The sequence below is a fragment of the Pelecanus crispus genome, chromosome 1, assembly GCF_030463565.1.
Source record: "Pelecanus crispus isolate bPelCri1 chromosome 1, bPelCri1.pri, whole genome shotgun sequence".
NCBI lineage: Eukaryota > Metazoa > Chordata > Aves > Pelecaniformes > Pelecanidae > Pelecanus > Pelecanus crispus.
In genome coordinates, this window is record NC_134643.1 from 122,785,911 (window position 1) to 122,802,148 (window position 16,238).

At 47.4% G+C, this 16,238-nt stretch overlaps 1 protein-coding gene across 1 annotated transcript; it reads right to left on the reverse strand.

Moving 5' to 3' along the window:
* Positions 1-7,484: 7,484 nt before the first annotated feature.
* ATP5PO (ATP synthase peripheral stalk subunit OSCP) lies at positions 7,485-11,012 on the reverse strand. The gene is made up of 7 exons (XM_075722905.1): positions 10,961-11,012; positions 10,715-10,765; positions 10,491-10,601; positions 9,868-9,997; positions 9,639-9,751; positions 7,968-8,054; positions 7,485-7,664 (listed from the first exon to the last, which is right to left on the reverse strand). Exons 1-7 carry the CDS (start codon positions 10,988-10,990, stop codon positions 7,551-7,553), a joined length of 636 nt encoding a protein of 211 aa, XP_075579020.1. The 5' UTR covers positions 10,991-11,012; the 3' UTR covers positions 7,485-7,550.
* Between the last annotated feature and the right edge of the window lie 5,226 nt (positions 11,013-16,238).

Genomic DNA, 16,238 nt, shown 5'->3' on the forward strand with positions numbered 1-16,238 from the left:
GTGCCACTGGTATTCAGTACCTGTATTTATGTAGACCCTATTTTTCAGATGCTGGTTATTGCTCACTGAGTATCTTTGTAAAATAGCACACCTCAGCTCACAGGTCCCTTTCCAGCCCCATCGAGATGTGTGTAAACTCTTCCTAATGTTATGCAAAACCACCACCACAATAAAATCAAAGTCCAGATAATACTTGATCACATTTTGGATTGAAAGAGCAGATTTGTGCAGATAAGCATCCTCACTAAAACGCAGAGGTTGTAAACCTGTATATTGTGGAGTTCTGCGACTGGCTGTCCGCATTTGCTTCGGTAAAATTCATCCTTGTAAGAGAGGCCGAGTACAAAGTCTTTTTGTTACTTGTCCTTAAAATGAGGCACTGGTGAGATTGAGTTGGTACACGGGCCATTGGGGCTGGCTCTTAAGATGGGGTTTCATTTCTACCTTTTAGCAAGCTCACTTTAGTGAAGACCATTTGAAGTAATTTGTCAGCGTCAAACTCCTTGACTGCCAGCCAAGCCTTTTGAAAAAATATACAGTGACTTTTTAATGCATTCACTGCCTTCATTGAAACAGTGGTCTTGCTTTGGATGAACTGGGAGAAAAAAAGCCCTAAGAGAAGAGCGAGCAAAATCTGTGGCTGTGAGAAAACATGGAATGGAAAGAGTTGCACCAGTGGTTTGGTGTCCAAGCTGTAATTCTGGGAATTCTGTTCTTCCCTTACGTACATTAATTTTAACAAGGAGAGTGGTATTTCTTCCTAGTGCTTTCTTGGTTTTAGTCTTGTAGTAGAACTGAGTCAATGGGTCAGAAACTGGAAGGGGCCACCACCACTTTTAGAAATCATTAACATGACTTTTGGAAGATGGTGGTACTGGGGGGCGGGCAGAATGTCAACGCTGTGGCTGCAGACAGGACAGGATGCCTCAGAGAAAGGAAAGGAATCTTTTTTTCTTTTCTTTTTTTTTTTTTTTTTTTTTTGGCCTTATTCTAAAATCAGGTCCGGTCTCACGGCAGAACTTCAATTATCCAGGACCCCAAATACCCATAATAATAGTAATAATAGTAACAACAGCGATTAATAACACACGTTTGTCCTCAGCCTGGGAGGACCACACTGGATTTAGTGCGGCTCTGTATTTACGCAGGAGTTTGCATGCCCTTTTTTTATAGCTTTTCAGTGTTTAACAGCCCTTATACTCACCTTTCCAGGAATTACCTTCTGAGATATACCTCTGAGGTGCTTAGGCACCGTGCTGTTTCAGGATGCTTTCACGAGGACTTCATGGGCTTCTAAGCATTGCTGTCTGGCTCTTTGCTTTCCTGGTGCCATCCAGGCAGTGCTCACAACCACCCAGGAGGTACAGGGGTACGTGCCCTTTCCGTACAGGGAATTGGCTGCACCGGCCTCAATGGGCCAGTTTTCTGCCTCTCAAAGGACTCGGTTCCCCAGGCTAGCGCTGTATGAGGTATTTGCCAGCAATGCCATTATACATCGGCAGGGTGGCTGGCTGTCCCTACACCCGTATCCCTCCCCATTTAGGACCTCTCCATCATTGCTCTGATAGCAGTAGGAATCAGTTCTGGTCTTGTTGATCTGCCTCGAGAGCATTTTCTCCCTGTGGATGGGAGTCAGCCCTTCAGAGAAGCCTCTCGGGGAAACCACCTGAGCTCATTTTCCTCTGCACTTGGTCAGATGTAGCTGGAAGTCTTTACGTCCAGGGCAGGTTCAGCTCTCCCCCTTCAGAGGTCCGGGTGCCACCTGAGGACGCGTCCGTGCCGTCCTTCGCAGCAGGGCCAGGCTGGGGGCTCCCGCTGCCCACGCTGCAAGCCTGCAGCCTCCGGTTCGTTGCCATTAGGGTTGAGGCTCGTGTTTGAGATCACCCAAGTCCCCTCCCGGCCCTGATTTTTCCCCACCTGCTAAGCCCGTTGGCTCCCTCCAAGCCAAACACCGGCTGCGTTGCACGAACAAATGCAGCGGGTGACTGGAAAACACATCTCACCTCATCTCACTGCCTTGCTCCATTGTGGTTTTTCTTCTGTGTATGTCTTGTGAGTAAACTGGTGCTTCTGTCCTGTAATTAAGTCCGTCCTTTGGAAAGCATCGCTCTTTCCTTCCCTTTAACCCTGCTGCTGATGCTCAGCTCTGTGAAACAGTGCTGTTTTCATAGAATCATAGAATCATCTAGGTTGGAAAAGACCTTTAAGATCATCCAGTCCAACCATTAACCTACACTACCAAGCCCACTCTAGACTAATCAAGGGTAGACCAGACTAAACCATATCCCGAAGTGCCACATCTACCCGTTTCGGGACGCCTTTCCAGGCTTCTCCTTCACAGCTCATCTGGCAGCTGCCATCTCTGCCGCAGCCCTCCAGCCAGGGCTCAACGAAGCACTTCAGCTGATGCTTAACTTTAATTCGTGCCCCAATTTAGTGCAAAGGTGTATGTAAAGCCAGCAGGGTGCCTTCGTGCTTTGCTGGGGATGCGTGGAGGAGCTCAAAAGGCTTTGATAATGTAGAGCCTACATTATGAACTTGGTTTGTAAGTTGGAACTGTTAGGATTGAAAGACTGCAATAGAGCATCAAACAAAAAGCCAAGATTAAGATAAAATACAGAAGTAGTTTATAGTCTTTGCAGCTGGATCTGTTTTCTTCCTTATCTTCCCAGAAGTGGTTTTAGCCACTAAGCTCAACAGAATTGTATTGACCAGGCAAATCATAATTCATATACTTATAGATTGCAACACAGCTGGAAGCACTGTACATTAAAAAACACTAGGCTGACCTGGCCGCGGAAATACCAAGTACCTTACGAAGTTCAATGCTGGTAGAAAGCCGATCTGTAAAGCCCTGAGAGGTTGCACGCAGCCAGTGAGTTGACTTAGGCATCTTCAAAGACAGAGCATGTCGCTGAGCTAACACTATACCAAATGACTGATAAATTACAGAACTTTTTTCTAGATGCACTTAATTATTATCTATTTTCTCAACATGAGGTTTTATGAGGGAACTTTTTAAATGTTCATTTTAAAATTTTTTTACCCTTTAAAAATAAATAAATCAATCACTTTTTGTTACACGCGAGTAGGGTTGGGGGGGTAACATTGTGCCTAGTGCAGGTTTTGTAATATTATTAAATACATTTTCAAAACTAAGATGCGACAAGTCCAGGCTTTTACTGCAACAGTGGTGTCCACTTTCATACTGCTCTGTTGGCCACTGTGATAGTTCAGTTTGTTCAAATCTAGCAGTCAAAACCCTTGAAACACAGAAAAGCTGGGAATCAGGTTGAATCACCTTAGCTTTGAGGGGTTTGCTCTGTATGTACATTCCACATGTATCCTGGTGTTTGTTTAGCCAAAACACTCCTGTCCTACATGCATATCGATGTTTCTACAGTTAAATACCTGCTTTTATATATATATGCGTGTGATTATTTGTATATATAATATAAAAACGCAGCTACCTTGGCGTTGTCAAATACTGAGTAAATCTAACAGAAAAGCATTTATAGGCACCCAGTTTGGTTTGTGCATTTAAATATTTTAAAATAAGGACCGTCCTTGGGAAATTATTTTTCTGTACATAGGAGGATATATTTAGGACCTAATTTAAAAGAATAAAGAACTGCAGTAAGAATACATAAAACTAGCCTAGTCACTTGGTATAGGTGTCAAAGGCTCTCTTACGACCGTAGGCAAATTCCTTGTGCTGCTTGTAAAGCTGCAAAAGTGTCACTAACCCTGGATTTAGCGGTTGGTTCTGGGATCTTAACATGTCGTGCAAGCGAAGGGAGCTGGTGCTTTGTCCGAGACCCCCTGTCAGACCCGCAGGCAGCAGCTCCTGCCTGCAACGGTGAGCACAGGGGAAGGGGAAGGCTGGGATGCAGGAGAGTAGGGGGAAAAGGGAAGAAATGGGGGCAGAACTAGAAAGAGCTTGGTGAGCCGCAGGATGTCTGCCCCCCAAAAAACATGGGTGCATGTTCATCAGGCGATGGCTTGGAAGGGAAACGCCTCCCAGCTGTGGTGGCTGCTCCATGGTCTAACCCGTTCTTGCCAGGAGGAAGGGGGAAGGTCGGGTGAGGGACCATAGCGCTGCTCCAGGTGCTCGGCCAACCGGCTGCCTCTGCTCTCGCTCCCTCTTGCCACGTCTCACCGCGTCTTTTGGGCTTTCCTAGGTTTGCACCATCACGCTCACCCCGCGACGGGCTGCTTTTGGGGTGACCGGGCAGCACTGCCTGAAAGGTCATGCTGGTGGGGAGGGGGCTGCACCGCACCACCTGCACCCCACCTAGGCAAGGCCCCCAGCAAGGCACCGCAGCAGGTACGCGCTCCCCCCACGGCAAGACCACCCCAATCCTGCGGGGAAAAGGCAAAGCCGCCCCCCGCGGGGCAGGATTGCCCAGAAGACTTTGGCTTTGTTCACCACTTGTGCAGAATTACCCTATTCCAGTCCTCAAGTTCCTGAAAAGGAATTTAGATTGCGGCAGCTTTTGCAGACTGTGTAGTGGGTACTTTCTGCTTTGTGCTGGTAAAGTGTTGGGGGGAAAAAAAAAAAAATTGCTGTAGTGTTTTTTTCAATGTTAATACTTAGAATTGGGGAATTCTTCTCCCTGCTGGTGGTGGTGGTACTTTTTAGTGCAGTTTTTGCTGCCAAACAAATGGTATCAATTAGTTTCCTTTTTTTTTTTTTCCCCCCTTAAAAAAGGAAGTATTGTGCTGTCTGTAGTATTCATATGATCCTAAAAATTACAAAGGCATTATAAAATAACTGTTATGTGTATTCTTAAGATCAGGCCAAATAGGAAAAAAATGTTTGGTTTTTTTTTTTTCCAGAGAAAATGGAGTTCATTCATGTTGTTCATTTACATCACATCTAACTATTCTACAGTAAAACATTCATACTGTGAAGCTGGTTTCTTTTGGGTTTTTTTAAACCATCTGTAATAGGTATAATGAATAATTATGAATCAGACACCCCTGTTTCTCATAAGACAATTTCAACTGTATTTGGGTTGCTGTGAATGTGTTGTTTCCTCAGCAACTCTTGGTTAAGTAATTCTATTTACAGACACGGTCCAATTAAGCAAAAGTCCTTAAAACGCGTTCACTGGTTTGAGGAATTGTGCCGCTTCCCAGACTGCAGTCACCCAGGTGGAAACTGCCGATAAGGTTTTAGGCTGTGTGATTTGTGTGACACAAATGAGACTGTAGTTGTGCAAGTGAGATTACACAAGAATAAATCCAGTTGTTTTTTTTTTAAAGTTTAACTGCGTACTGTTACATTCTTGAGAAACGCTGAAGTGATATGGTGTCAGACACATTAAATAAATTTTCAGATGAGGATTTTTGATGAAAGACCTACATAGGTATAAGCCGACTGATAAGACCCAGCGGCAGGGAAATAACTTACCAGCATTTAATGCTGACATGTGCCACTTTTCATCTCTGTAATGCATTGCTTGCATTTTTTTCAGATTCAAAAACTGAGAGTTGACCAAATCTGTAGTAAGACAGCAAAAATAAATTATCAAAAAACCAACAGTTAAAAACCACCCACCCCCAGAAACAACCAAAGGCACTTGCTTAATAGGCCAGGTGCCATTACTTCGTGCGCCTTACGACGACGTTGCACAGGCCCCGCTCGGCAGCCAGGCATGCCAGCGGCAACCTTTATGCGGCTTCTCAGCGACTGCCTGCGGCTCTGCTGCCCGAGAGCATAGAAAGTCAGACGCTGGTCTCTCCCCTAGTTTTTGTTAATAATTACTTAACCTGGCCAGCTGCCCTGAGGGCAATGCCCTCGGTCTCCGATGAAGCAGTGGGTCCATTTGTCTAGCTCAGCACCCGCTAGCGCCTGCCCCTCCAGGACATATTCTTCCTGGGACATGCTCTTCCGCAGCTGTTTGGGGCCGTGCCGGCACAATGGGACAGCGCGGTAGCTGAAGTGCCCTGCCGCAATGGTTTGTAAATCCCAGCTGCTGTAGCGGTAGGTGAGATGGGAGGCATCAGGAAGCTCGCCAGCTGTTTGGGCTGCTTTGCCCAGGCCACATGAATCCAGCTGAGCAGGGGCCGGCGTCTCTGCTGCACAACGCTGAGCTCTGGGAAGCTGCATCCCTGCGGGTACAGCTCCAGGAGTGGGAAGCGGGGTGCAGGAGGCCCCTTTTGCACCACTCGCTGCCCCATGGCCGCTCAGCCTGCCCCTCTCCCAGGGCTGCAGGCCTCCAGCAGCCCCTCTGCCCTGCCTCCCAGCCTCCCGGCGGTCCCAAATGCCACCCACCCTCATCACCGACCCCACAAGCATCAGTGCTCCCCCCCCCCCCTCCCCCCCCCCCGCCTTCCCCAGCACACACCCACCCTGCTGCTCCCACCACCTGCAGAACTAGCGAGCATCTATTCTGCCTCCAGGGTTCCTGGGACAATTCCATCCGCCACTCCCCTACCCCAGGCGGGCTGGCGGGAAGCGGAGCACAGCCTTCGCTTCTCCTACGCACTCTCCGGGCAGGATCTGCGGCCAGCAGCCCTGGGCTGGCCCTGCGAGGGAAACCTACTTCCAGCGTGAGGCACCAGAGAAAGCGCGGGGCTAAACGGTCTCTCCCCTGCAGGGACTACTGCTGTTATTAAAAGTGTTCTATTAAAAAACCCAACATGGCTAGTTAACACGTTTCAATAATAAACACAACTGAAATGAGCTAGCGCTACCAGTTCAACACCCCACCCCTGCAGTAATGGCATCCATCCAAAATCTGTCCAAAATTAAGTCAAACATCAGTTCTTGACCAGGAACCAACGGGGAGAAACAGGCATTTTACATTCCCTCACAAGCCTGTCGAAGATTATCTAAATGGAAAACAGAGGCACAGTACTTCAAGACAGAAACAGGGCAGTTATAGATCTGTGCCCAGACGCTAACCGGGAAGCACACAGAGCCGGTCACAACACAGCTGCCATAGTGCTCGTTACTTGTGAACCCCCGTCCTGTTCAAAACGTTTTTGTACACAGTTTTAAGTTACAAACACCTTAGCCTCTCACTAGTAAGCCTGTAGAGGGCAATTTTAGTTTAAGGCATACACAAAACCCTCTCCAACGATACAGATGTGGAAGTAACCTGACACGGCGTTTGCTGGCAACAAGGCACTGATGACACAACTGTTCTACCAGCCACTATCGCACTTATGAAAGAATCTACCAGTCGCGCTTCCAGCGTTCACACTGTCCACACACAGAAACAGCACGTGCAGCAGCAGGACTGCTGCACCGCCGTCCTGACAACATCCCGAGTGAAAGTCTTCTCTGGAAGCTGACAGAACCTCAGCAGTAGTGACCCCATTTATCAGCTCCTAGAGCATTATTCTCCATTTCCTTCACAGCAATGCTCACCTGCATTCAGGGTGAGCTACATTTTCAAGAGAAACTCACTGCAGCTTCATCACCTTCCTCCCTCAGCGCTGTGTTTCTGAATCAAAATACTTCACACCATCTATTCAAGAAGAAATAATTTTATTGTTTCCATCTGACAGGTTTCACTGTGAATGACGAGGACAGCTAGCTAGACAGTCTCTCTCATGATTTTGGTGAGCTTCTGGATCTTTGACCTTGTTGACATGTCCACGTACTTCTCCCCAATATTGACAATCATGCCACCAAGGATCGACGGATCAGTCTGAAGAAATATTGAACAGAAATTCTATTAGCAAAAATTTGTTAGCCTAGTGTACAATTTTTACACTAGTTAAAAAAAAAGCAAACTTTTTTAAAAGAGCCTTTTTAAGATAACTTTGCAGTCACTGTATTCCAAAGTTAAGATTTTAGTAATTAAAGCATTATATAATCTATAAGAAAGCACAGAACTATGTAATATAGCAAATGGATTCAGCAAAATGAATTTTTTTTAAAGATCAGAGAGACAGAAGCCCAGCCTAATGTGAACTTGGTGAAATTTATTTACAAATCAAAAAATCCAGACCTTGGTCTCCAGCTTTAAGATTTCTCCCTTAGCCAAGAATCCACTCAGAGCACTTTTTAGCTCAGTAAGGCTGGCATCATCCAAGGGCTGAAAAATATGAACAGAAGACAAAGAAAATGAAGGACTTGAAAATATTCAGATGAAGTAATAAGAACGCAAATTTTCTATTCAGATTCTTCTCAAGACAGACATTTCCAGCAGGAAGGCAGATTAACTAGCCTTCTTGAACAAGAATAACCAAAGGACAGCACAGAAACAGCAGTCACTTTGTGCCCTCCTAATTCCATGAAACATTGTGTTATTCGTGCCTATATTCCCAGCACAAGTTTGATGCTGACATCTTCCGATGGCAAGCGTCAGGAATCCATACTTGCCAAAGTAAGCACTTGATGGAAAACCTTGAGATCTGCTTCACAGCAGTGTTCAGGCAGTACAAGGGAAGATTAATTTTGCTGCTTCTAACAATTAAGATCATCAGCTTGAGAAGGAACAGTTTCACATAAAGCACCGGGCAGTGACTGAGGACACTGGCAGCAAGCTCCCAGCCCTGCTGTGGGCTTGCACAATGCTCCTGGCTAAGTAACTCTCTCTCCATCACCACGGAAGAACTCTGCATCCCTGTGGGAGAGACACTGTGAATTTGTCCTTGCTATCCCTACAAGTCACTCGGATACCACCAAGATAGAAACAAAAGGGACTTCACCGAAGAGTGGTGGCTCTGCGTTACTGGCAATTTACAAAATTTCTATTTAATAGCTAACAGTTTGAGAGCCAAAAGAAACTAACAACAACAAAAAAGCAGTACAAAGTAACTTCACATATGAAATATTTAGGAAAACTTGTGGAACGTTTTGCACAGGCTCGTGAGTCCACATGTCCCTGAAGGCTACCAACTAGGCTGACAACCTGTGCTCATGGCCTACAGGGAGCCAGTTAATCAGAAGCGGATCAGTCTCTTTATTTAGTCCAGGCAGGCAGTTCACTGTAGCCCTACCCAAGGGCTACAGATTTACATTACATACCTAGCTGCCCAGCTTCCTGTTCCAACAGACCTGGGCACGGATCCATTAATGAAGAAGTTTCTGAAGTGCCAGAACCACTGTGCCTCCAGCCCGATGTTTACAGCTTATGGAGACACTATCTTCCCTCTCACCTTCCTGAGCACCAGCCAGACTTGCCTGTCTGCTATTTTTGAAAAAGTCTTCCTTCAGAGTTAGCCCCTTGTCCTGATTACTGCAGGTACTGTGGTGAATTAGGTAGCTGTTCCCTGTGAAGCACAGCACCAAGCACCACAGGCATTCTCAGTCCTAGCAGGTAGCTGCCTTGCTCTAGCTAACAGCTCATCTGTTAGAGATCAGATCAGAACTACGATCCTGATGACAGAAATAAGAGCAGGGGCAGTTCTACCTGCAGACCTGGCTGACTTTTATCACATAGGAAGGAAAGATGTTATCTCTTAAGCTGAAATAGGAGGAAGAGGTTTAATTTTTGACCAATAATGGTTGGATATCAAAAAACTATTCGCAGAAGCACTTTCATCTTGGTAAAGGTGAGATATTTCCTCACTACTCACGCAGCAAGTACTTAAACTACAGAGAGCAAAATCAAGCTAAAGAAGTTTGCCTTCCATACCGCTACCTGTTAAGCTCAACCTAGAGGTTCCTAACTCACCTGTGCAGTGGTGACTGTGCACAGCACTTCTCCTCGATACGCGCTCATGATCTTTCCGAATGCAGAAACAATGTCTGGAGTGGAACGCAAGCGACCGTTTTCAGCAAGCAAATCTGGAAGAGGTAGATGTATTGAAAGGGTTTAAAGCACCTACTATAAGCAGATTTGTTTAGCTACTAGTAAAAGTAAGTAGCCTCAGATGTTTTTCAGAGTTCGAATGGTTACTCACTCATCAGGTTTACAGTAATAGGGGACATCTTCTCTTTTGCTAAAGCATCATTCACAGCTTTTTGTTTAACTGCGCTCTTGGTATGAGGGTTCATAACAACACTGGATAGCTTGGGGTCCTTCAAAAGAGTCTAAGAGGATACACAAACACCATGATAAAGACCAGGAGTTTTCCAGGCATCAGAAGGCCTAACTGGACTACCCAAAGCGGGCCACATGGTCATTCACTGAGCAAGAATAAAGGGGTCAGAAGGAGGTGGGAAGCAAAGCAGTAGCTGCAGGTATAGCTCATTTAGAATCACAGAATCGTTTAGATTGGAAAAGACCTTTAAGATCATCCAGTCCAACCATTAACCTACACAACCAAACCCACACTAAACCAATCAAGGGGATTTACGGTGTGTTTCTTTCAGAGCTGATACTCCTCCTCCTCTATCGCTTCCAAGCGGCCTAACACTGGAGGCGCAGCGCAGACAGCAGCCATGCCAGGCCAGGTGTAAGCGGCAGCCCCACAGCGTGCAAGAGCCGGGCCCACCTCCCTCCTAACAAGCAGCAATAGGCGAGCCCCGCCACCCCCAAACCCCTGTGCGAGCTTAGGCAAACGCGGGCTGGAGAACACCTTACCCATACTCGGCTCAGCTCCTTCTCTACCTGCTCCAGCTTCTTCTGCTTGGTGGCGGCGGAGTACAGCGCGGTGGCATAGCGCCCTTCCAGCCCGTACACCTGGATGGGGGGCTGGGGGCGAGAGAGCGGGCGGGGGCTGAGGGCGGCCTCGAGCCCGGGAGCCGGCGGCTGCTCGCCGCTGGCCGGGCCGGCGGCCCCGCCGGGCACCCCCCCGTCCTCCTCACCTTGACCAGCTTGGAGACCGGCCGCGCCGCCGACGCGCTCAGCTGCCGCACCTGCGGGGCGCATAATGGCCGGCGTCGAGACGCGCCTCAGGGACGGGGACACGGGGGAAGGTTCGGGACCCCCCGCGGGCGTGGGAGGTGGGTGAGGGCACACGCGCGACGCGCCGTTTCATCCCATCCCATCCCATCCCACCCTACCCCACCCCGCGAGGGCCACAGGGCCACCGTCCCCCCCTCACACTTCACCTTCAGGGAGAGCCCCGCCACCGCCGCCATCTTCCCCGGCCGCCGCTGGAGGTCACAGCCGAGCCCCCCCCCCCCCCCCCGCCCTGAGGCAGCGCGCAGGCGCTGCCCACCGCCCCTTCCTGCCGCGGGGCATGCTGGGAAGGGTAGTTCCTCAGGGCGAGCCCTTCCCGCCGCAGGGCATGCTGGGAAGGGTAGTTCCTCAGGGCGAGCCCTTCCCGCCGCGCTGCCCGCTGGGGGCTGTAGTTCCCGAGGGCGGGCAGGAAGCGCGGCCCCCGCCTCCCCTCCCGCCCGCTCGCCTCCCGCCCCTCTCCCCAGCGCCTTCCGAGCAGCCGGGGCGAGAGCCGAGCGCTAAGGAGCCCCGGCCGAGGGGTGAGGCCGGGCCCCCCTGGCAGGCTGCCGCCCGCCGGCGCTCCGCCCGTGGGGAACCGCTGCTCGGCGCCGGCGGCGCGGCCTGCGCTCGGCCCGCGGGTGAAGGAGGCGGGAGTGGGCCCCCTGTAGCGTCCCTCCTGTAGCTGGAGCTCCCGCGGAAACGTCCCCCTCGTTGGCCCTTCTCGCACCCTGGTGCTGAAGGTGGCTTTCCGCAGGCAGGGTCTGGTGGTGCGGGTCTCCGGAGAGGAGCGGGGTGACCAGGGCGGTGGCTCCCCTGGGGTGCCTCAGCCCGGCCTCTGGCTCCTGCGCACCTGCAGACTGCAGCCAGCCCCGCAGCTGGCCGTGCGTGTGCTTGTGGCTTCGCAGGCGGTGGGGCCGCGGGATGGGAAGCGCTGTCCTGGCCACGGGGGCTGCCTGGGGGCCTTGCAATTGCTGTAGCAGGCTGCGGTGACCCACCGCTCTTTCTCACGTTCCCGTAAGGGTCCTGTAACTCACGCACCCCTGCGCGTCCCCCCGTTCAGGTGCACCGGGAGAGCAAGCGTCACCCGAGTTCCTCAACAGAGAAAAATGTCAGCTCTGCTTTCCTCGCAGACACCTCTGCTGCCCTCTAACACAGTGAAACCACCTCTGAAACGCAACGAGCTAACTCCTCCCCTCTGATAAACTAGATCCAAGCGTCTCCTGGGGCAAAGGCACAATCTGCCAGGTAAAGCGCAGGGCCGGCAGCTCTGACTTTGTCAGTCTCTCTGCGTGACCTTGAGCGACTCGCTCGGGTCCTGCCTACTACTGAACTATCTTGAATGGTTAAACTCTTTCTCTCCCTACTTCTCCCATCTTTTCCGTAAGAGAAGCTAAAACGCTTGCCTGCCTCGCAGAGCTGTTACCAAGTTTGAGTAATTATTTTCTGTGGCGTGAGTAGCTCAGGTGGGAGGTGCTATCGAAATACAAAGCATGGCGTTAATGAAAAGCATGCTGCATGAAGTCTGCAGGGCAGACTTTAAACACTAGATGTTGCTGTTGCTACAAATTGAAAGTGATCGCTTCAGCTGCGTCAAAAACATTACGATAACGCTCTTTAGGAAATACAGTCCGAATAGAAGAGCTGGTCTACCGTCCCACCAGAAATCAGACAGTATCGCCAACCGGCTTTATTCTGGATGTTGGAATTTAGTTCCCTCTTCTAACCCTGGCTGTATTTGCTGTGGTGGCATTCAAAGGCACAAGTATGGCCCGTGACAGGTTTAAGCCTGACATAAGTCCATGCTTCTTGATAATTTTCATAACTACAGTACAAAGAAAGGCATATCTAAAATGTAGAAAAATCTTTGTTTTTCTTTAGCAAAAGTAATATTTATCTATTTTTTTGTGATAATATGCATACACTGAAGTTTTGGAATGGTGTGGAGAATTAATTTATTTGAAGTGGGGTCCCGTATCCCAAGTTTTCTTACTGTAATTCTGAAACATTCTATGATCTTGTAGCATTTTAATACACAGAAAATCTGCCTTATTGAGGCCAATCAAATCACTCAGAGCTGAGGGTACTTTAATGAACTAGAGATTGGGTCAAATCCTGATAGTGCTTTCAAGAATTAGAATCAGAGCACCTCTCACAGGTTAATTTTAGACAAGTAAAATCCCACAGGTGATAAACAGTTTGAACCTTTATACCTTACACTGGAAGGAATATTTAAATCCTGATAAAGCCTGTTCTTGTATTTGGATATCTGTTATAATAATGGATTCCTCCATCATCATTATATAGGAGTTTTTAGGAGGTTTTTTTCCCTCCTACAAAGCAATTAAACTCCCCATACTGCCAGTCCCTCAGACCTCTGTCCCTGGTTTGAATTTGGTCACTTAGTGAGCGCTTAAACATTTACAAGCTCTTCCATGAGAAACACCTGGAAAAACATTCACTTGTGGGTCTGCCACTTTAGCGCTCTTAGGTTTGTAACCTTAAAGTACTCATTCTTAGTAAATGTGGTGATATTATAAACACCACATTTTTCTCCTGTTGAGACAGACTAGAACTGAAATCATGCAAAATCTATTTTATTTTCCTCTTCTTTGAGAAATCCTGCAAATAATTGGTCTGAGTTTAGATACATTTAGACACACCTTCGTGCTTACATTGAAGACATATGGACTTCACACAGGCATAACAGTCACAGAGTTCACTGTAATCAGCATTTTTATGTCTCTAGAAAGAATGTGATGATTCTTCAACTGTGGTAGTGGTAGATATGTGTTTTGATGAGGGCCCAGCTGTGTGAGGTGTCATAAAACTTGCAGCAAGTCTTAGACTATTCCACAAAGGACTTGCAGCATGTAGAGGTAAAAAGGAGATGAGGTTGGTAACAATGCTTCTGGGGTTCTCACAGTGATGAGGGCATATCAGGTCAGTGCCACAAAAACTGCCAAACTTACTCTCCGCCAGACTATGGCCAGCTCCTTTAAAAAAAACCCAAAACCACCACTGATAAAAAACCTCTAGTAATTATACTAGCGGCCCAAAACTTTTAAGCAATGCTGAAAACACTGAATACTTTTCTCCCTCACCTTGCAACTCACCTGAAACACGAGCTTTCGGCCAGTTTTGAATGCTGTTCTGCACCTGCTAGTCAGTAATTGCACCTGGCTGTTTCCCTTTGGCTGGAGCTGGAATTCCCAGGCTCAGCATGGGAGAATCCCAGAGGAGCCAGGGTGTAGCTGCAAACAAGTTCCTGACCTCTGTGAAAAGTTTATGTTATGTACAAGAAGTGGAGGAGTTTTCCTCTCATGGTGCTCGAGTTAAGCTCAGAGAATGTGGCACAGAAAACCTATGACCCAGCTCACCTCCCTGTTGCTACTGTGTTTTCGTTCCTGCAGCTGCTGAAGGAAGGTTTTTGTTTGTTTTAGTTTGTTTTTTTCCTCTCTCCCAGAGGCTGCCCTTTATCTTCCACAGAAACAGTTGGTACACTTACTGAATCTAATTCACCTGGTTGTTTTCCATACCTCTGCTCCATAAGCAGTTCTGCTTGGGCAGGTAAGTTCAAGTGCTCTGTCACGCTGACTCCCTGGGGACTAAGCCTTTACAGGCAGAGTGACCCACCCACTAAAATCTTGTTGCCTAGGGAAGACCTGACTCATTTTCCCATTAAGAAAAGGGTTTTTCACTCAGTGGCAGGGGACAGAAAACATTTATTTTTTTCTCCAGACTGGAAAGAATGACTGTAAAACCACAAAAATGGTTCGGGGAATTCAGAATAGGAGCAGGAGCAATATTAATCAAGTTAGGTGACTGAACTCACTGACCTTAGCATCAGAACACTCTACTGAAAGCTCTTCATAGGGATATTTGCAAAACCAACCACCTATGCCTACGTTTTCCTGCCCTCCAAGGGAGGTTTCAGTCTGGCATTGTTTTATAACAGGATTAATCGTTATGATTTTATTGTGCATGTGATACTTCTGGGGTGCTCATGGTGTTCTAGTTTATTTTCCATGCTACCATAGTAATCTGTTATAAAAGGGGAAGAAAACCATAACTAGGTGCTCGTAGCTTCCCTGGCAAAATATCTACACTTTTAAAGTGTAGACTTAAAAAACTCTATACTCTTTTAAGATACCCTAGAAAGCCTGAAAAATTAAAGGTTGAGCTATGATACAATTTTTATAGGTTGGTGAAATAAGCACTAATCTGTAAGGCTTTATACTAGAAAAGGTGATGTGGGCTCACTTGGACATTTGACTGTTTTAGAGGTTGTCCATGAAATATCAATGGTAAAAAGAACCAGTTTGGGAAAATATGTGAATAATAGACATGCTTTGGTGTAGGTAGTACTAATAGCTGAGCTTTACCTTTTCACACATTGGCAGAGGAGCAGTTAGAACATTGCACTGAGACTCAGGAGATTTGGGATCTATTTTCAGCTCTGCGTTGGGCCTGCTGATTGGCTTCTAATTATTCTGCGCCTCAGTTCCCCCATCTGTAAAAAAGCAAGAATGAGACCAACATCCTTTATAAACAGCTTTAAATTCTGTTGATGAAACACACTTTATTAATAACAATGATACCTTCTCACACACTCTGCCATTAAAAAAAAAATGTAATTTCACAAATGCCAGTCAAATTATGGTAATGTGCAAGTGGCTATGGAGAAAATAAAGAAGCGGAGCACCATCATGCCTGCTCCATCACTGCTGTGGAAAATGAGATGTTAACCTAGACTCACATCTGGAGTCAGAATGGCAACACATGCAGTGGATTAGAGGTGTTGGTCTATATTCTTGAGGTCTGTCACAGAAATGCCCGCCAAACTGGCAGAATCAGCAGAGGTCATTGACTGAACAAGTCTAGAACATGAACCACCCTCAGCCAGGACTGAAAGTGCACCTTCAAGCAGAATACCTCTCTTCCTTCAGTTTAAACTTGGGCCAGATACTGGCCTGAGTCATAGCAGGGTAGATCTCTGAAATACTCAGGTCAGAGGTATTTCTGCAGAGCTGAGACCCCAGCCTACCATCCGCTTGCCACATGTAGACCTTCGTATCTGCCTTAAACTGAAATTAGCTGTTTTGTGCGCGGATGCAAGGATCTTGCCCAGTGTGCATATTGCAGCATTTTGTGTTAGACAGATGCCTCAGCAGATTCTGGTTACATATTAGGGCTAAAGCTTCCTCATTACCACAAGAGGGAAGCCAATACTAATAATATAACTTTATTCATGGTTATTGTGGCAAGGTTTTTATCCATTTCAAGGCTGTTGCATGTCTCCTTCTCTTTCTTTGTAGCAAACATGCATTTGATCATATGTCAGAAACTAAAGAACATTATTCCACATTCCATTTGCTCAATGTCCTGTGAAATGATTTTCATGGATTTGCCTGTCTCATTTGAATGGTGAATACATAAACCTGAAACAGA